General features: G+C 40.1%; 2 protein-coding genes across 2 annotated transcripts in view; one reads left to right on the top strand and one right to left on the bottom strand.

Moving 5' to 3' along the window:
- The window catches only part of LOC142442643 (vomeronasal type-2 receptor 116-like), a 211,081-nt gene that overhangs the window by 43,839 nt on the left and 144,772 nt on the right, over positions 1-22,470 (bottom strand). The window lies entirely within an intron of this gene.
- LOC142444973 (olfactory receptor 7E24-like) lies at positions 15,048-16,046 on the top strand. Its single transcript, XM_075546417.1, has one exon. The coding sequence runs from the start codon at positions 15,117-15,119 to the stop codon at positions 16,044-16,046; it is 930 nt and encodes a 309-aa protein (XP_075402532.1). The 5' UTR covers positions 15,048-15,116.

Genomic DNA, 22,470 nt, shown 5'->3' with positions numbered 1-22,470 from the left:
TAGTCTCTATGAGTCAGATTGATAGTTGTGAGCTTGGTGTTGGCCATACGTGATAGGTAGGTTTATTGCGCCAACCTGGCCAATAGGAACATGTGGGTTTAAGAAGGTTTCAGTTTTATTGGAGGGCAAAGAGAGAAATGGCTTGGAAATCCCCGCCCTTCTCACTCTTGCTCTCTGGTGATCGGACCAGCCTGTGGCTACTTTAGCTAGTTCTCTGGCTCAACTTGTGAGCTATACTACCTGTGGGAGAACTCACCTGTGGATCGTATTGCTAGAGCTTGAGGCTTCTTTGATACCTGCTTCAGCGTTGTGTACATCACTTGAGTCCTTGAGGCTTGTGGATCCTGTTGTCCTGCGTTGCTTGAGTACTATATTCCTTTCAGGTCTGCTTCACTAAAGTCCTCAGATCCCGATGGTTGGTGACTTGCCCTGCTGTTTGCATCCTGCGGGTGAACTCTGCCTGCATTGCCCGAGGGAAGACTCAGCTGTACGTGCTTCCTTGATCTTGGACTCAGAGTCCTCTTGAGTTGAAGAATTTCCAGTAGATGAACTGTTCCAGGAAAGTGAGTTGAACTGCACCATCTGTACTGTTGTGTGGACTAATTAGCTGTTGTATTCCTTAGTGTTATGTGAATCTATCTATCTAATCATCAGTGTCCTGGTTTTGTTTCTCTAGAGAACCCTGCTCAACACATTTGTTTGTTCATATTAAATGAAAATCCATACTGAAAGCTGCCATCTTTGATCTTCATCTCTAAGTGCTTCAAGTACTTACTAGAATTTCTGAAACACAGCTCTGTTGTTTTACATGGAAGCTTGTTAATAATTCTTCCTCTAATACTGATGTAGCATTACTTTTCCTATATTTTAGCTTTATGGATATTTTTGTTCAGCATAGAGATTGAATAAGAAAGGATTCAAGGTAGATTTTAAAACACGCAGGATATTTCTTGATTTAAAACCATGTGGTAGCTCCTTGTTGTGTTTAAATAACGGCCTCCAGGTGTATGTACATTTTCCACATGAGTACAATTAAGTGTTCCATTAAGTGTTCATATTAGTTACAATGTTACCCATAGTTTATTATGATCCTTACAGTCAAATGTGTTTGAATGTTCAATAAAAGACAAGTAAACATTTTTCTGGTATTCTCCACTTATACCACATCCTCTGGTGAACCCAGCTTGAGTTTATGGCAGCTCCCTGTGAAGGTACTGTGACAATGGTTTTTGAGTGATCTTCAGGAAAGTTTTACTTGTGTGTGATATTAATTATATCGCTAGATATGTTGTGCATTTTATTGGGTCACCGTCCTTTTGAGTGGGCACACATATAGATCTCTTCCAATCAATTGTTCAGGTAGCTGTCTTTCAAATTTTTGTCAGAGACTAGTGAGTGCTTCCAGTGCTGCATCAGTGTGTGGAAACATTTCACTTCATATTCCATGAATTCAGAATATTTTATAATATCAACTGTCCATATATTGAATTTAATTTACTTGATATTGACATCTGATAACCATTGTATTCAAAAATTGAAATTGGAACTAATTGCTCAGGTGCCATATTCAAGACTTAAGGGTACAATGATTGATGGATCCATGCAGGAATATGGCATACTCCAAATAATTTGCTCGATCCATGTGCTATCCATTTAACCAATTGCAATATTTCTAATATTCCTTAACTCTGAAGCTAGTAGTGTCAGTGTAAAAGATCTATTTACATATTATTTCAATACATGGGCATCATTTAAAAATATATACTTTTATTGGGGGCGCTAACATTTCTATCACAATCCATGCATTCATGCAGTGTGTCAAGCACATTTTCACATATGTTGCCATCATCATTTTCAATGCATTCTTTTCCCATTTGAGCCCATGGTATCAGCTCCCCATTTCTTCCCCCTTCATCCTCTGCCTACCCTCTCTTACGAACCCTTGATAAGTTATAGATTATTATTTTCATATCTTACATCATCCTCCATCGTCCCTCACCCACATTTATGTTGTTCTTCCCCCTGGGAGGGGGTTATAGTTGATCCTTGTGACCGATTTCCCCTTTCTCCTCCCCACCCTTCCCTATTCCTCCTGGTATCTCTACTCTCATTGTTTGCCCTGAGGTTTTTATCTATCCTAGATTATCCCTGTGTTTTGGGCTCTTATCTGTAGCAGTGTGCATGTTCTGGACTTAACCGATTTGTAAGGTAGAACTGACGTAATGATAGTGGGGGGAAGGAAGCACCAAAGAACTAGAGGAAAGTATTTTGTTTCATCAATGCTATACTGCATGTTGAATGTCTTTACCCCTTTCCCATGACCCCTCTGTGAGATGTCCAGTTCCCTGCAGATGTACATTGGGTCTCCACTCCATGCACACACACCCCATTCACATTGGGTATGATTTTGTTCTGGGTCTTAGATGCCTGATACCTGATCCCATTGACAACTCATGATCGCACAGGCTGGTGTACTTCTTCCATGTGGACTTTGTTGCTTCTTATCTAGAAGACTGCTTGCTTATCTTCCAGTCTTAAGACCCCAAATGCTATATCTTTTGATAGCTAGGTACCATTAGTTTTCTTCACCATATTTGCTTATTCCCCATTTTGTCTTCAGTGATTGTGTCAGGAAGGTGAGCATCACAGAATGCTGGATTGTTAGAACAGTGTTCTTGTGTTGAGGGAGTACTTTAGTAGAGGCCCAATGTCCATCTGCAACCTTCTTAACATATAGATATGAGTATATAGTTCTATTTCTTAATAGTTTTATTGGCATATAATTCACACATCATACAATTCAATAGTTCAATCATATTAAGAAGAGTTGTGCAATCACCACGATGATCCATTCCAGAACATTTTGTTCTTTATTGTGTTCATTGTTGTTAGTTCCTTATTTCCCATCAACATTCCCTGCCATGTCCCTAGGGATTTATGAACTAATTAATTTATCATCTTTAGATTTACTTACCTTGGATTTCCTACACAGAAAATATACAAAACAAGGACACCCCCCCAACAATAGGATAATGAGAGAAAAATCCTCAATTGAAAAGAAAGCAGAAAATATTTATAAAATTGTAACACATATAAAATTGATCAAAGCAAGATAAACTTATGATGTATTATACCTTAAAATAATCACACCTTCTATAATCCATTTACAATGCTCTCTGTTTGATTGCAAGGGGATTTGCATGCCTCGTCAGACGGGATTCACTCGAACAGAGTCTTGTTTTACTGTAATGCCTTAAGCGAAGCTTGAACTTTATTTTCCAACACCATTTGTTCTTGATTACATGCTCCCTCTTGAAATAGCTTAATGTCAGACAAAATCATTTTTGGTACAGTCTCGCCCTTACATCTTCTATGGACACTTCTTGCATTATATTTTGCTCATGGAATTTTTCAATTATACAGCTTTAGACTTGAAGTTTTTCTTCAATTCTATTTTAACAAAATCATTTTCTTGGGGCTCTTCAGTACTTTATGTTTCAGCTATGTTGAGTGTGCTGTACCCTTTTGATTTTATAGCTCCCAGTCTTTGCACACTTCCTTATACTGTTTGGCTTTGTCTCCTTAGGATGCCTTTAGAAATGTTCTGTTGAGTCCTTTATTTAATCATTTCTTCCGTTTACTTTAGCTCTTCTATGTTCAACTTCAAGTTTCAGAGTCTCTTCTGAAATATGCTTTGCTTTTTCATTCCTTCCTTTATTTTAATGATCCTTTGCTTTCTTCATGTATTATGTTCTTGATGTCATCCATATTTCATCTAGCCTCAGGTGACTTATTAATGTGTTTAATGTGTCAAATCTATTTTTGAGAAGGTCTCTAAAATCAGTAGAGATATATTCAAAGTCATACTTTTACTCTCATGAACTTGTTTTAATTTTTTTTCACCATCAATATGAACTGAATATGACCACTTTATATTCTGGTCCACAGTCTGGCTGAGGATACTGAGACATCATCTATTCCCGTATATTTAGTTATTTTGATTCTTTTTATTAAAAAAATACATGTTTGTCATGAAGAAGTTGTAAGTCTTGCAAAAATCCATCATCATTGAGTTAGTTTATTGTGTCAACGTGGCTGATAAACCTGTGGGTTTAATTGAAGGGCAGAGGGATCAATGGCTCAGTGAGCCTCACCTTTCTAGTTCTCAGGTCTCTTGCTTTGTGATGGTTGTTCCAGTGTGGAGCTGCCTTAGCAGTACCCTGTTTCAGCTTGCAAGGCTGACTTCCTGCAAGACATCCACAAGGAGAAACTGCATGGACTTATCCCGATGCCACCCTGGGTGCTGGAGCAGCCGTGTGGAGACCCCTGCCAGCACTGAGATGCTTACATGTTCACGGATTCGGCTTTCCTCCAGTAATCAGCATCACAGTATGTGTTTTGTGACATGGAGGAGGACTTTGTGGATTGGTGTTGGACATATGGGTTAATGGGTTAATTTTGGAATGTGGGCTTGGACAGCACTGGGTTGGGATGTTTTCTTGATGTGCACTTATCCTTTATATAAAATCTCTCTTATACACGAGTTTCTGTGGATTTGTTTCTCTAAAGTACCCAGACTCACACAATGATATTTCTAGCTTTGTTTTAGTATCATCAAGATCAAACTTTCCAACTATTCATTACAGCTTCCTCTTTTTTCCCTACAGTCCTCTTCCAAAAATGAATAATCAGTAATGCATATTTATTGCATGTTTTTTTCAATTAAAGATAGAAGTTGGTAGAATTCATCAAGTTCTTTAGCACTAGTTTCAGTGGTTGGTGAAAATTTGAATAATAGTTTTGCTAAGTGGTTTCCATTTAGGAATGTAGACATTATCATGGCATAGACAGTGTTGCAGTTTATGATAGATCTTGAAATATGTGTTTTGGTGATGAAGGTATCACAGTGCCTCTTCAACATGTCATTCTCAGCATACTATGTAACATTTTTATCTGATTTAAAATCATCCAAATCAATCCATTCCAGCTCAATAATACTTACAATTTAAAAATAATTCCCCATATTACTAGGTTAATATTTTGTACACTCCATATTATGGTTATTATTGGATCTTTACAGCTATTTCTCATAATTTGTGTGGTGTGATTTACATCATCTTATGAAAGGCCCGAAAATTGTCCTCCATTCACGTCATTAAGGTCGACGGTGCTTTGAAGAGGCACTTCTTCCCCAGTTGTACTTTGAGTGCTCATCTTCTGGTGCTAAGTCCAAGAACAAGAACACCCTACGGTTGGTTATGCATAAGGTGTTCAGGGCTAATTCCTCAGGAGGGGAATGCACTGCTTCACAGTATCCTTTCAGTCTGTGAGCTCAGCTGAAACATGTTTACAATGACGGCCCTTGGGAGTATTTGAAACATCACCACCATAGCTTCACAGCAAAACCCAGAAAACAATAGTACAATAACTGACAAAGTGGGGTCCATGTGTGTAGTCATTAATTATGTCGTTGAAAAAAGTATTCACAGTGAGCAAATTTTTGTTCTTGTTAAACTCTATTGTGTGATCTCTGGCAATGATTCTACCACCGAGGCCACGTGTTCCAACTGGTGATCCTTCCTACTTGTTTCCTCCTTTCACAATCTAATCACCAACAATTCAGGTTGCATCTTCATGGCATGTTTAATTAGTTTTAGGTGTCCGAATGATGTAATTCTTCAATTTTTCATTGTTGACTTTAGTGGTTGGTGTGCAAATTTGAATAAAAGTCATATTAAATGCTTTTTGTAGATATTTGGATATTATAATTGTATTTCAGGAAATATATTGAAATAATTTTTGTGTTTTAAATATGTGATGATTCCTATTTAATCTGCCATTTCAGCACGGCAAATCAATCAGTGAGATAATCTTTTGAATCAAAATGGCCACTACCAGTCCATTTCAACTCACTGGTACTTGGCTATTGATCTTCATGTATTCCATTTCACATTTTGATAACTTCCAATTTTCCAAATTTCTGAATGACTAAATTTCACATTCTGAGTACTAATGGATGTTTATGGTTGTTGTTTTCTCATTTTGAGTCTTGTCACAACAACAAATGAAGGTTCTGAATAATTTATTCCATCCATGTCATTGAGGTGAACTTTCCCCCATGCATATTTTGGAAGTTTTCCATGTGAAGGGACTTATCTTCCGGTACTATATCTGAAAACAACCCACTTCTATTAATAAGGTTTTGGATGGCCTATATTAAAAAAGCAGATCACCAGCTTCTACCTCCTAGTCTGTTTTAGTGTTGACTGTGCCCCGAAGCCTGCCCACCGTGGCCAATGCTGCTGGTATTTGAAACATGGGTAGCTTCGCTTCTGGTGTCACAGGAAGATAGACCCACTGCCACAGCACAGAAACTGACCAAAAAGCGGGAGCATTTCACCGTACTGACATAGATAGAGCATATCCTATTGTCTCCAATCAAGTTGTTCATTGGGTAGGTTTCATGGGTTTTTTGATAACTAAAATTTCCGAAGTTGATAACCAGATCTTTTCCTCAAAGTGCTCCCAGGTAAGACTTCAACCTTTTGGTGAGCAGTCAGGTATATTCACCAGCAACTCTCACTGAGTACTGCCTACTGGCCTTTAATTAAAATGATTACTTTTCTCTTAAAATAATTATTTCTCATTGCATGCATTTCCTTCCTATGGACGGCTGATGTTTTACACTTTCTATGTATCTTATATCTTAAAACACCACTAGTCAGGTTACTAGCACAGAGAACAGGGAGAGGTGCAGTGGTTGGGCTTGCTACAACTGAGAAACATTGCTGAAGGTAACCGAGTATTGTGCTCTGAAATGTGCACAATTTGCTTGTAAACTTCATTCGAAACACAGGTAACAGAGTGGCTCACTGCTTCCCTTTTCACTTGCTTCCTTTGAACAATCTTTTCTTTTTTCCAAAAGCTGTCTCAGGTACATGACGCCACAGAATCTGATAAGCATCTCAGAATTCTTCCCCTGCACCTCTGAGCATCCAGAATTACAGCCCCTTCTCTTTGGGCTGTTCTTGGTCTTATTCCTTAGCACAGGTGCTGGTAACTGACTAATCATCCTGACTGCTAGCTCTGACCAGCATCTCCACACGCCTATGTATTTCTTCCTCCCCATTTCTTCTTGACTGATAATGTTTTCATCTCCACCACAGTCCCCCAAATGCTGGTGAACATCTAGACGCAGGGCAAAGACATCACTTATATGGGATGCTTGACACAAGTGTCCCTTTTGTATCTTTCTGCGTGTTTGGCAGCATGTTCCTCACCATCATGGTGTATGACAGGTCTGTGGCTATCTGTCACCCCTAGCATTACCCAATCATCAGGGTCACTGCCTAGGTGGTTTATTAGTTTGGGCATCTCTTTTCATCAACCTTTTGGACTTCCCAGTTGCATTGCTTAACGGTATCACAACTTATTTTCTCCACAGATATAAAGATCCCTCATTTGTTCTTTGGCCTTCCTCAACTTGTAAACCTGGCCTTTTCTCTTACCTCCACCAGTGCTCTGTTAGTATATTATTTTGATGCTATTTTTGGGTAGAGTTCCAGTCTTGGGGATCCTCGTTTCTCTCTTTTTTCATTTTAAAAATCATTTTACTGGGGGCTCATATAACTCTTTTCTATAAAATCCATTTTATTGGGGCCTCATATAATTCTTATCACAATCCACCCATCCATCCTTTGTGTCAAGGACATTTGTACATTTGTTCCCATCATCATTCTCAAAACATTTGTTTTCTACTTGAGCCCTTAATATCAGCTCTCCTCTCCCCTCCTCCCTCCACATTACCCCCTCCCTCATGAACCTTTCATAATTAATAAATTATTATTTTTGTCATATCTTACAGTCTGACATCTCCATTCCCTCAGTTTTCTGTTGTCCACCCTCTAGGGATGAGCTTATACATAGATCCTTGTAATCGGCTCCTTCTTTCTACCCACCTTCCCTCCCCTCTCTAGGTACCACCACTCTCAACATTGTCGAGAAGGGGTCATCTGTCCTGTCTTCCCTCTGTTTCTAGATCCTATCTGTACCAATGTACATCCTATGATCTAGCCAGATTTGTAAGGTAGAGTGGGGAACACGAAAGTGGGGGGAGGATGCTTTTAAGAACATAGGAAAGTTGTATGTTTCATCGTTGCTACTCTGCGGTCTGACTGGCTCTTCTGCTCCCTGCAACCCATCCGTAAGGAGGTATCCAGTTGCCTACGAATGGGCATTGGGTCTCCACACTTCACTCACCCTCATTTACAATGATATGATTTTTTGTTCTTTGATGCCTGATACTTGATCCCTTCGACACCTCATGGTCACACAGACTGATCCATGATCCCTTCAACACCTCATGGTGTTCTTCTTCCACGTGGGCCTTGTTGCTTCTGGGGGTCCAGGGTCCATTGGTAGCGGATTTTAGGAATGAAGTAGGAGTTAGGTGATGGTTCAGTTGGAGATGTCTTTTATTTGTTCTTGTAAAAATTAAAAAATAAAATACAGGGCGCTAAAGTAATAGCAGACAGATTATAATTAGGGATGTGAACAAGGGCAAAATCCAAGCTGCAAGGGGGTTTTGAAACCACAAAGAAGATCCATTGGTGCTTTATTGGCTCTTTCTCATTTCCTAGGCCATGATGAGGAGTACTTCAATATTTTGTTCAACTCTGCCTGGTTCTGCTCAATAAAGAAAAGACTATGAAACCCCATCTATTTTTCTCTGCTTTCAGCCAAGAGTTTGTGACATTAGCAGAGATACCCCTCATTCTATGCCTTCTTTGGAATCCAACTAGAGTGTCTGACATCTCTTAGGTATTCCATCTGATGAAGTCCACGTATATTGTCATTGTTTATGTGGTTGAAAAAAGTTATTTACAATGGAGAAATGGTTAGTCTTGCAAGATTCTATAGCCCATCAGCTAACTTCATTTCTCTCACCAGCGCTATTTTCTGACTATTGGTTCTTCATTTTTACATTTCCATTACCAATAATTACTAATGCATCTTATTGCTTGGTTGATTAACTTCAGATTGAAGAAGTTAATATAGCATTCTTCGGCTTCCTCCTCATAAGTTTTAGCAGGTTCTTGGTAAATTTAAATAATACTTGTATTATCTGGACTTTCTTGTAGATGCATAGATATTATACTATCACAAATATCATTGTATTTCAGACAGATCTTGAGTTTCTCCTTTGATAGTCAATATAATATCATTCCTCTTCAATTTGTCATTCGCTTCATAGAAAATCAAATGATTGTTTGACATAAAGTGACCAATAACAGTATTTGTAAGATCACAGATGTACAGATCTTTAGGGATTCTATTTCACTTTGAACAACTTCCAAATTTCCTGGATTCATACGTCATGCATTCCATGTGACAGCTATTCAGGGATGTTTGCAGTGGTTTCTTCTCCTTCTGAGGGCCGCTTCACCAGCGATTGAAGGTCCTAAACCCTTTACTTCATTCTTATGATTGAAGGTCCGCTCTACATGGAAGAGGCATCTCGTCTCCAGTCCTGCGTGAGTGTCATGCAACCCGGGATTCTCATCTTTTGGAGATATAACTGACAAAATCCCACTGTCCTACTTCAACGTTTCCAGTGGTCAACTGCTCAGAACGAGCAGCCTCTTCCTTCTTCATCACGTGCACTTAGTGTGGAAACTCTGATTAAACCTGCTCACCAATGTCTACCTGCTGGGGTTTGAAATGCCGGTGGCACACGTTCTAGCTTCAGAGAAACTCATAAGCCACTGCAGTATGACAAACTGGCAGGTGAGTGATGGATATAAGGCTTAGTACTCCCAAAATTGCATAAATAATTCATTGGTTTGGAGATATAATCCAAGTATTAATTTTGTATTGAAACAGATTTCTATTTTAACATCTGCATAAATTGGACATTGGAAGTGAGGGCCTTAGGGTTCCTCTTAAAGATTGGGAGTGCCCAGATTCCAAGGAAATTAACTTTCTTCTCATTCTGTTTCATTAATATTAATGAGTCCCCAGAGATTGGAATATCATACATTGCTTTGGCTAATTGAATGCTCTGGGCATTTAATTCTCATGGCCAGATAATTCTAAATAACCCATTTATACCGTCCAGACTTTAGTTTGTCCATCACAATACAGAAGTCTCCATCCCCGTGCCTCTTCTCTAGGCATTCCATGCCTGAGTCTCTCTTCTTAGGAGACTGGAGAAAGTTGCCTCTGCCCCCTTTGTTCACCGACCAGAAGAGAGATGTCATGACAGCACTTCGTGGTCATTCCCCAGCAGAAACCCTTCAAAACCCCATGGGTGCAATCAGAGACACAGAGAGAGGGCGCAGTGCGTACTTAGAGAGGGTGCAGAGTGTGTTACCTCTCATCAGGACCAATGGCACAGTTGGGATGGATCAATAGGAGGTCCTGAGTGCTAGGTTTCAGCTCAGAGACCTGAACAGTTTCTGCTGCTGCTTCTAGTGAAAGTGCGACGATGCTCATTGAAAGTTGGTGTATGTACTGCATCTGCTCTACTTCCCATGTGCAGTACCCAACCAACGCAAGAAATGGGCTCCTCTTACTTGACCGCTAAACACTTCAAAATGATCTAGATGGTCATGGCAATAATAAGGATTATGGCAGTCATCACAATGTCATAAATATGATATCACAACCACAAAATCATAAACAGCATGGAGGCTGCCCAGGGCCAGGATCTGAGGTAAGTTTTCTACACAGCTTCTTCCTTTTAGCTGCACAAGTTCACCTCGGAAATAGCAACATCCTTTGTTGCAGTTTCACAGGCAAAAAAGCACAGCCTTTTCCTGCAACTTGTACTATATCATGTACTAAATCTGCAAGTTGTACAAAATTATTAATTTTGAAATCAGAAATCTGACTCCAGACCCAGGTTGCTTGTCTACTTTCCCTCCTGCCACCCTGCCTTGCCATTTCACTCCCCTGGTCTCTCCAGGTATAGACTCCCTGTGTTCTCATGTGTTGGGGTTGAGGGGTGGGTGTAATTGCTGACGACCACAGTGGACAGTAGTGGTGTTCCTTTTTGCATGAAGGATAAATGACTGAGCTTCTGGTTAGAACCGTGTAACAATCTGCTGCAGGAAACTCAGAGGAGCCCGCTTTCTCATTTTGGCCCAGAATTTTGTCTCACCTGCCTTTTCTTCCTTTATTCTTCAAATTGCGTCCATCTGGATCTCAAGAAAAACTCACCAATGGCTATCAAGTTGATTCACATGTACCCTACAGGACAGAGTAGAACTGCCACTGTGGGTTTCTGAGACTAAATCTGAGCAGCAAGCTACACCTTTCTCCTTGGGATCAGTTGGTGTTTTAGACCGCTGGCCTTGACGTAAGTAGCCTATTTTGGATGAGTTCAGCGGTATAATTTAGCTGTATATTTGGTTTAATTCCTTGGTTTTCCATTTTAAATAATTTAAAATATAAAGAAATAGAGGGAAGTTGCTCAGTGCATGGGCATCAGTGACCTTCATTCCTGTCAGCCTCTTTTTGATTATGCGTCACAAGGCAAATTCTTAATCTCATTCAGCCATTTTAGTTTATACATAGCTGATGGAGAGATCTTGGTTGGAGGGTAATGGACATTATATATCAAGTTAAATATGTGAAGTTTTCCCAAATCCAGGTAGAATACTTTTGCATAGTTAAAAAATATAAATTAGAAGACATTTCATACCATACAGCTAATTATCCTGTGATCTGAGACAAGTTTTGTGTAGATCCCTGTCAGACATTTTTTTTTCATTCTTATAGAAGTAGATATTGAAAATTTGGAAGGAAACATTGAGTCTTATCCATTTCTGATTCCTCAGAGTCTCTTCTTTTATTGGCACCACGAAGTCTACCATCACAAAAGCAACCAATCGATGCTGAACGTGGAATAGAATATCCCTTGGTTCACTGGACCAGAATGAAGGTTGAATGACTTCTTCGCTGAGTAAATTCTTAAATTGAGCCTTTACAACCACCCCCTCACCAAAAACCCATATATCCCATAGGATTAAAAGTACCCCAAACACAAACTCACTGTAATTGAGTGAGTCCCAATGCATAGAGACCCGATAGGACAGGGAAGAACTGCCCCTGTGAGTGACTGAGACTGTAACTCCTTACAGGAGCAGAAAGCCCCATCTCTCCCTCTCTCATAGAGTGGCTAGTAGCTTCGAACTGCTGAACAGAGACAAGAGATATCAAATACTTTCTCTGTTGTTGTCACGTGTTAAATGGTTGTATGTGAACCAATTATTTTTAGTATCACGACTGTGTTTTCCTGCCATGTCCTGTTGATGCTTCCTGCTCCTTGATCATAGAATTAATTCTTCAATATTCCAACTCAAGCCTTGAAGTTTTCCATCAGTTCTCTCAGTCTGAGGTATACTGAGTGTGTTCTTCCCTTTTGACTTTCTGCATTCACGTCCTTGCACATTTCATTTATGACGCTTTACTTTATCTTCTTGAGATGCCCTTTGACGTTTCCTGTTGGGCTGTACAATCAAGAGCAGCTTTCAGCGTCTCGTCTGACATCCACTTTGCTCTTTTCTTTCTTTCCTAACATTTTCTTATTATTACTTCTTTCCTAACCTTTTAAAGACCTTTTGCTTTTTTCACAGTGTTCTCGACGGCATCCCGCAACTCATCGTGTTCAGTCATCAGTGGTCAATTTCTGGAATCTGTCCTTGACATTACATACTCAATGAGGCAATTTGGCTCTTGTGAACTTCTTTTAATTTTCGGCAGCTTCGCTCTAAACTTGCATATGAGCAATTGATGATTTGTGTCATGGTCAACCCCTAGTCTTGTTTATACTGATAATATTGAACTTATCCTTCATGGTTCCCACAAATGTGGTCTATTTTTTTTGTTCTCTGTGTATTCCATTAGGCAAAGTCCACTTGTATAGCTATTGTTGAAAAAAGGGTATTTGATATGAACAAGTAATCTTGAAAAATTCTATCATTTGATCTGCAGCTTCATTTCTATCCCCATGATATATTCTAACTAACAATTTTCCTCTTTATTTCTAGCTTTCACATGCAAAATATACTGATAATTATTGTTTATGCAATTTCAGACTGAAGTTGGTAGAATTTTGTAATATCTTCATTATTGCCTTTCATGGTTTGTCGGAAATTTTGAATCATATTTATATTAAATGTATTCCCTTGTATGTGCCTAGATGTTATTCTATTAATGACAGCATTGTACTGAAAGAAAAATTTTGAAATGACTTTTTTTTTATGAGAACTATAACTCCATTCCTCTTGAACCTATAGCACCATTGACAACAGTGAACCATGCAACCATCTGATTGAAAATGATGAAGACCAGTCCATTTCAGGTCACCAAATCCTTAGGCTGTTAATATTTATGCATTCCATTTTAATTTTTGATGACTTTCAATTTTCCTAGCTTGATGTGTCATACAACACAATTTTTTATTATTCAGAGTTGTTTACAGGAATTTCTTTTCATTTCGAATCATGTTCCTTGTGCCAGAATAAGCCCCTGCAGCTTTGTCATTAAGGTTCTGTGTATTTTGAGCAGACAACTCTTCTTCAATCTCAACTGCAGTGTCTTCCAACCTGAAGGCACTGTATCAGAAAATAGTCCACTGCTATTCGTTAGATGTTCAGTGGCTAAATTTTCAGGAGTTGACCACATCTTTCTACTTCCTAATCTGTGTTTCCTTTGGAAGCCGCACTGGACCGCTTCACCATGGGTGACGTTGGTGGGATTTAGAACACTGGGGCATAGCTTTCAGAGGCACAGCTACCAACAAGGAGCCCAGTGAAGACCGATGGATGAGCGGGGAGGACTTGCCCTGCGACTTCCTTAACCAAATTCACAGCTTTCAATTATCCTCACAATTTTAGATTTTTTAATAAAAAATGAAACTTTAAAATAGAGTGGAACATCCGAGGGACAACTAAATCTGATCGCATGAAAAATGCATCTAGGTCCACAAATGGCTATCTAACCATGCTCCCCTCCTGTTCATTTGTGGTGTTGATCTTCACAAAACCTATAGCTTTGGAACACTATATTAATTAGATCTATAAAACAGATATCATAGAAAGTCCTCACAGATCTACTCATGCTCTTTTATATCTAGGATCTAGTCCAATGGGAGATTTTTGGTGAGATGATATCAGCAGGATGTGGAATGATAGGATCATTAATGTTACCAGAAGGGTGTTGGCTGAAAGTTGAAAATACAAAAGGAAACGTTCACCTGCGTGTTTCATTGATTATGAAAATGCATTCTACTCTACAGATCATAACAAATTATGGATCTCATTTCTTATTCTAAAAGAATGGGAAATGCAGAATTCTCCTGTGAGCACAGAAAGAACCTGTACAGAGACCAAGAGGTAGTTATTGGAATGAACCAAGGAAGGATGTGTCTCAGGGTAGTGTTTCTTAACCATACTGAGTGACAGTCAATTAATATAATTCTTATAGCCATGGTTCCTTATATGATGTATTTTGGTTCTGGACTTTGTATGACAAACACTTTCATCTTTGGGGAGGGCATTGATATGCTGATGGACAGGAGTGGGGTAAATCCTCATTAACCATTTGGAATATGCAGAGGCTACAACCTTGATGGCTGAAAGCAAAGAGAACTTGAGGGAGATCAGAGCACATAGGCTTCTGAATGAATTACAGTTGGTTCTTCATTTCTTTCGGTCAAAAAAAATTTTCATGGAGAAAATTCCTTCTCGGATATGCTTCCTTCATAAACAAGGTAGATATTTGACTCATTCTCTGCTGTTTTCTTGATATCCCTTGCTGGTCTCACCTTCTGTAGCCCACGGTCTCTGAAGTGGTTGTGAGAAACAGGGGACTAGCACAGAGCACAGTGAAGAAAGAGTTCAGGTAAATACACTGGTTGGGTTGTAGTGATACAGCCAAGAAATATTGCTGAAGGTACTGATACATTATTTCTGCAAATGTGAAGCGTTGTGAATTTGCATAATTCATTGATCAGTTTCTTGTATTCAGAATGCAAACACAGTGCTGACTTCCTGTTCACTTATTTTCTTTTAACACTGCTTTTTTCTTTTCCCAAATGCTGTCTCAGCTACATGGAGTCACAAAATCTAACAAGTGTCCCAGAATTCCTCCTCCTGGGCCTTTCTGAGGAGCCAGCACTGCAGCCCGTCCTCTTTGGGCTGTTCCTGTCCATGTACCTGATCACTGTGGCTGGGAACCTGCTCATCGTCCTGACTGTCAGCTCTGATAAACGTCTCCACACCCCCATGTACTTCTTCCTCTCTAACCTCTCCCTGGTGGACATCGGTTTCATCTCCACCACAGTCCCAAAGATGCTGGTGAACATCCAGACACAGAACAAATCCATCACCTATGTGGGCTGCCTGACACAAGTGTCTTTTTTATATCTTCTTGGATGTTGGGACAGTTTGTTGCTCACCGTGATGGCTTACGACAGGTTCGTGGCTATATGCTCCCCGCTGCACTATGCAGTCGTCATGAACGCCCACCGCTGTGGCTTCCTAGTTTTGGTGTCTTTTTTCATCAGTCTTTTAGACTCCCAGCTGGAGTGTTTGTTGGTGTCACAGGTTACCTTCTGCACGACTGTGGAAATCCCTCATTTCTTCTGTGACCCTACTCAAATAGTTAAGTTTGGCTGTTCTGCCACTACCATCAGTACCATACTGTTAAATTGTGTGGTTGCCATCATTGGTGGTGTTCCAGTCTCAGGGATCCTGTTCTCTTATACGAGAATTATTTCTGCCATCCTGAGAGTCTCTTCTTCAAGTGGGAAGTATAAAGCCTTCTCCACCTGTGGCTCCCACCTGGTGATCGTTTGCCTATTTTACGGAACAGGTTTTGGGGTGTACCTCACTTCAGCTATCTCTTCTTCTGCCAGAAAGGTTGCAGTGGCCTCAGTAATGTACACCATGGTCACCCCTATGCTGAACCCCTTCATCTACAGCCTGAGAAACGGAGATATCAAGAGTGCCTTGCAGAGGCTCCTTAGCAGAACTATCTAATTTTCATTCCTGTACTAATTTGATGTGTGCATTATACTAGATGGCGTGATCTAATAACTGCAACCAGATATCTTGCCTCTTTGACTGCATAGTTTTTGTACCTCTCATAGGTTTCAATAGTTATTTTCCTGTTTGAGCATTACTTCCTTTGTCATATCTGTAATGACATAGTAGGACTATCCCAGGAGCTTTCTTGACTAGTGGGTCACACAAGGCCAGCAGTTAAGACCTACCATCTGCTCTACTGGAGAAAGGTGAGGATTTCTGTCCCATAAAGTTGTACTACTGAAGAAACCACCCACAGAGATTTTGTTCTAAGAATTCTACTCTTAACTTTAGGTTGCTGTGAGTCTGAATAGACTCGATGACAGTAAATGTGTGTGTGTGTGTTTTGTGTTTGTGTGTGTTCAGAAGTAGTCTGGGCTTTTTCAGTCTGCAGGGTAAAGTCACACAATAGTTTTGGAATTTCATGTTGGCCTGCTAACTACAAGGTCAGCAGTTTGAAACCACCAGTTGCACCATGGGAGACAGAGAGGCCCTTTTCTTTCTATAAAGAGCGACAATCTTAGAAACTCACAGGGGCAGTTCTACCCTGTCCTTTAGGGTCACTATGAATTAATATTGACTTGAAGGTTTTAAGTTTCTGTATTTATTTGAATCCTTTTCCTCTATGATCCAGACTCCCTGGAAAAACACACGATGATTGCATATACTTAGAGTGTACATCTGTTACTATAATCCATGCCTATTATGTAGTCTGCATTTGCTACTATCAGAACAGTGTATTCAGTTTACATGATAGAATGCATGTCATTGCTCCCAAACTGTGACTTTACATTGGACTATTTTGGGACCTTGGGACATGGTGATGCCTTGCTCTCACCAGTTCTGTTTCTGATCTTGACTGTACATGTGACTGTCATTCTCACATTTCTTCCTTCTTCATGGTCTATAGTTGTCCTTGTTTGCATGTTGATGCTTCTGTTCCTGTACCCTTCATCCTGTAAGCATAGTTTATTTTGATGACTTTCAGTATTGGTTTCTGGATAACGATGTCATGTGTGTTAATCTTAGATTTTGTCTGATGTCATTGCTTTTCTGTCTGAAGTATTCTTTAGAATATTTCTTCAAAGGTTATTATGGTTTTAAGAAATGCCTTCAATTTTGTCTATTTGGAATTATTCTTATTTTGTTAGCATATTTGAGAATAATTTTGCTGGATACATGATTTTTTGTTGGAAATTTTTCAGTTTTATAGATCCCATTTTATTGTCAACCTGCCTATGATTTCTGGGAAAAACTCAGAGCTGAATCTTATGGGTTCCTTTTTGCAACTAACGTTTACTCTTTCCCTGGCTGTTGTCAAGGATCTTTGTGTTTGGTCTGTAAGTTTGATTATAGTATGTATTCTTGGCTTTCTTCGTGTTGTATCCTGTTTAAGGTTCATTTAGATTCTTAAATGGATATTTACTTATCCTTCATGACATTAAAGTTTTTTTTCTGAATATTTTGAAAATGATGATGGCTACAAATATACAAATGTACTTGACACAATGGTTGGATGGTTGAATTGTGATAAGCATTATATGAGTCCCCTAATAAAATTATTAAAAAAAATTTCTGTCAGACAGTCTTTGACCATTTTCTCTAAGGACTTTATTTTTTTAAAATTTGCTCCCTCCTCTCCTGGAGCTCTGGAGAAGACAACAGAAACTAAAATTTGAGTAAGTGACACAGAGGCCGTATCTGACTTCCTGTGGCTACACAAAGTCAGAAGATAATTCATCTCCACACCAGGTCAAAGGTCTGTTTCCACCAGGCAGAAGTCTTACATGCCTTCACACTGCATCTTCCTTTCCCCTCTCTGACACCAGCACACTTTCTATAGCATTCTCTCTGTTTCCTCAATTGCACAGTCCACGCACTGCCCACTCAGAACTCACAGACAATGCTCTTGATTGTGGGAGATGATTACGTCTATTAAGAGGTTGCCACAAGCCAGGATCAGAAAACCTTAGTCCGCAGCAACACCCCAACTGTGACAGCAGCCAAATCTCTCTCCCTGGTCTTCATGCAATCCTCTCGCATCTGCCTGGGGCTGTGCCTCACCCTCTCATAGTCGCAGGGCTACTCCTCTGCTGTGTCTCCTGGTCTCCTTGTCTTGGGTTCTGGTGTCATGGCATGCCTCCAACCACGCCCACTGAAGGTAGAATAAAAAAAAATTGTTATATTAGGGGCTCATACAACTCTGATCACAATCCATACATACATCAATTGTGTAAAGCACATTTGTACATTCATTGCCCTCATCATTCTCAGAACATTTGCTTTCCATTAAGACCCTGGCATCAGGTCCTCATTTGTTCCCATCCCTCCCTCCTTCCCCCTCCCCCCTCATGAACCCTTGATAATTTATAAATCATTATTTTGTCTTATCTTGCCCTGTCCGACATCTCCCTTCACCCACTTTTCTGTTTTCTATCTCCCAGGAAGGAGGTCACATGTAGATCCTTGTAATCGGTTCTCCCTTTCCAACCCAACCTCCCTGTACATTTCCAGTATCTCCAATCCCACCACTGGTCCTGAAGGGATCATCAGCCCTGGATTTCCTGTGTTTCTGGTTCCTATCTGTACCAGTGTCCATCCTCTGGTCTAGCCAGACTTGCAAGGTAGAATTGGCATCATGATAGTCTTGGGGGAGGAAGCATTAGAGGAACGTTGTATTTTTGATCATTGCTACATCGCACCCTGTCTGGCTCATCTCCTCCCCAAGGTCACTCTGCAAGGGGATGTACAGTGGCCTACAAATGGGCTTCGGGTCTTCACTCCACACTGCACCTTCATTCTTTATGAAAAGAATTTAAATGTGCTCTTATGTTGACTCTTCTTCCATGATATCTCATGAATTCTTTGTCTTCCTGCTATTGAGATAGCTCTTTTATACACAGAGAAATGACAATCCCTCCCCTATTGTTTCACCCACCCTATTTGCATCGTCCCACCTACATAATTTGGTGGCAGTTATAACGACACGAAGTGCAAGAACCTTATTAGGAAATTTCGCTTGACCCCAGGTTTATCTGACTCTCTGATGACTCAGAAGTATGCAGTGATACTGCTCATCGCGACTGATTTAGAACCCGCCAATGGAGTATCTCATCTGTCTCTTCCCTGAGCCACTTATTTAAAGTAAAGCCCTGAAGTAAAAGATTTGGACTCTAATATTATATTAAACTTGTTAATTTAGTTTCTCTCATGGTAGTAGAATGTTTGGAGGTCTTACTTACATGGTTCCTCTGATTGCCTTGCAATAAACAAAAGGGGTTTAGAATAGCAAAGCTGACCATTTGTTTATTTATTCTTAAGACAAAATCCTCCAGATAATATTATTTTTAATGTTTTCATAATATTAGAATTGATTTATATATCTGTAAATATTTTTCTTTAAAATATACCTAATCAGTATCACATTAAATACACTTTCACACAAAAGTTCTCATTTACTATAACATTATATATACATGGATTTTATTTTTATATTAATTTTTAAGATTAAATAAAAATAGTAATAAATAATTTTACTGGGAGTTCTTACAGCTCTCATAACAATCCATGCATCAATTACATCATGCACATTTGTATATATGTTGCCATCATGATTTTCAAATTAGTTTCTTTCTTTTTGGTATCAGCTCTTTTTATTTCTCCCACCCTTAAGGACTCTACCACCCTCAATGATCTCTCATACATTTTAAATTATTATTATTTTCATATCTTAGTCCACCCATTGTTTCCCTTCGCCCACGTTCTTGTTGTATGTCCACATGGGGAGGCGGGGCTGGGGGGGAGATTATACAATGTCAATTGTTGTAGTCGGATTCTCCCCTTCTCCCCCCAACTTTCCCCTACCCTTGTGGTATCGGTATTCCAATTACTGTTCCTGAGGCGTTTATCTGTCCTGGATTCCGTGTGTAAAGAGCTCTTATCTGTACCAGTTTATATGTTCTGGTCTAGAGGATTTGTAAAGTAGAACTGGGGTCAACATAATCAGGGTAAAGAAGCATTAAAGAATTAGAGGAATCGTGTATATTCTCTCTGTGCTATCCTGCATTCTGGCCATCTCTTTCTTTCCTTGTGACCCTTCTGTGAGGGAATGTGCAATAGTCATCAGTTGGGCATTGTGTCTTCATTCTGAACCCCATTATAACATTATATTTTAATGTTTTGTGGGAAATATAGACATTTATTTAACCAACTTTCATTATTTGCTTGTCTCACCCGAGAAAGACGTCTTATTTTTTCTCAGTTTTCTTATAATAAGATTAAATGTAAGCAAGGGAATGGAGTGGCAAGGTCCCCAGGGAATGCTTAAAGTGGACTTTGGGGCCAGGGCGTGGTGCCCCAACAGACTGGACTGGAAAACGCTCCTAAGGGCCAGCAAACGATCCCTGAACTAACTACAAGCTTTTCTCTTGTGAACTGTTTTGTTCTGTTCTTTGTCAGTGGTTTGTTTTTGATGTTTTGTTGTCTGGTTGTATACTGTTGCTTTGTTTTCCTCTGTCTTGTTTTCATGCATGTTAGTGACTCCACAGGTCTGTCTGAATGGGACAGGCTGGATGAACTATCTGGAGGAAAAACAACGGGACCGACAGTTCCGGGGGGACTTGGGGTGGGGGGGTAGGGGGGGTAAGGAAGTGGTGTTAACAAACCCAGGGACAAGGGAAAAACATGGGACCCCAAATGGTAGAGAAGGGGGAGTGGCAGGCCTGGTGGGAAATGATCAAGGGTAAGGTTGCTTAGAGAAGAGGTATGCTCTAGCCCAGGTGGCGATGAAGCATGGTAGTAGGGCAGGAGGAAAGTCAAGGGAGATGGAGGAAAGAGGTAGGAGTCAAAGGGCATTCATGGAGGTCTAGACAAAGACATGTACATGCAAATATATATAGGAGGATGGGGAAATAGATCTATGTGTCTATATTTATAGGTCAAGTATTAAGGTGGCGGAAGGACCTTGGGCCTCTACTCAAACACTCCCTCAATGCATGAATACCTTCTTTTATTAAATTGGAACTCTATGATGCTCACTCTCCCGACACAACGGCTGGAGCCAAAGTGGGTGAACAAGTAAATGTGGTGAAGAAAGCTGATGGTGCCCGGCTATCAAAAGAGATAGTGACTGGGGTCTTAAAGGCTTGAAGATAAACAAGCGGCCATCTAGCTCAGAAGCAACAAAGTCCACATGGAAGAACACACCAGCCTGTGTGATTGAGTGGTCCCAAAGGGATCAGTTACCAGGCATCAAAGAACAAAAAATCATATCATTGACTGCATACCTCCACGATAGGATCGCTGAAGACAAATGGGTGCATAAGCAAATGTGGTGAAGAAAGCTGATGGTGCCCGGCTATTAAAAGAGATAGTGTCTGGGGTCTTAAAGGCTTGAAGGTGAACAAGCGGCCATCTAGCTCAGAAGCAAAAAAGCCCACATGGAAGAAGCACACCGGCCAGTGCGATCACGAGGTGCCAAGGGACCAGGTATAAGGCATCATGCAAAAAAAAAAAGATGTAAGTGTGTGTATGTATGTGTATATATGTGTATATGTATATATGTATGTGTATATGTGTATATATATACCATATTAAATGAAGGGGGAAGTGCAGAGTGGAGACCCAAGGCCCAAGTGTCGGCCAATGGAGATCCCCTCATAGAGGGGTTTAGGAGAGGAGATGGGTTAATTAGGGTGTGAGGTAGTACCGATGAAGAACACAGCTTTCCCCCAGATCCTGGATGCTTACTCCCCCCAACTACCATGATCCGAATTCTACCTTGCAGGCCTGGATAGGACAGAGGTTGTACACTGGTACATATGAGGGCTGGAGATACAGGGAATCCAGGGTGGATGATACCTTCAGGACCAAGGGTGTGAGGGACGATGCTGGGAGAGTGGAGGGTGAGTGGGTTGGAAAGGGGGAACTGATTACAAGGATCCACATGTGACCTCTTCCCTGGGAGAGGGACAGCAGAGAAGGGGGGAAGGGAGACTCCGGATAGGGCAAGATATGACAAAATAACGAGGTATAAATTACCAAGGGCACATGAGGGAGGGGGGAAAGGGGAGGGAGGGGAAAAAAAAAAGAGGACCTGATGCAAGGGGCTTAAGTGGAGAGCAAATGCCTTGAGAATGATTGGGGCAGGGAATGTATGGATGTGCTTTATACAATTGATGTATGTATATGTATGGATGGTGATAAGAGTTGTATGAGTCCCTAATAAAATGTAAAAAAAGAAAAGAGGAGAAAAAAATGATAAGGGAAAGACTGTACAGATGTGCTTTATACAATTGATGTATGTGTATGTATGAACTGTCATAAGAATTGTATGAGCCCCAATAAATTGTTAAAAAAAGATTAAATGTAAATTCTGTTA

Source organism: Tenrec ecaudatus, chromosome 1, assembly GCF_050624435.1.
Source record: "Tenrec ecaudatus isolate mTenEca1 chromosome 1, mTenEca1.hap1, whole genome shotgun sequence".
Taxonomy (NCBI): domain Eukaryota; kingdom Metazoa; phylum Chordata; class Mammalia; order Afrosoricida; family Tenrecidae; genus Tenrec; species Tenrec ecaudatus.
Note: the sequence above shows the minus strand (reverse complement) of the source record. Positions and strands in the feature narration are given on the sequence as shown.

Bases quoted from the DNA above. Each gene is read 5' to 3' on its own strand.
- LOC142444973 (XM_075546417.1), top strand. From the start codon at position 15,117: ATGGAGTCACAAAATCTAACAAGTGTCCCAGAATTCCTCCTCCTGGGC.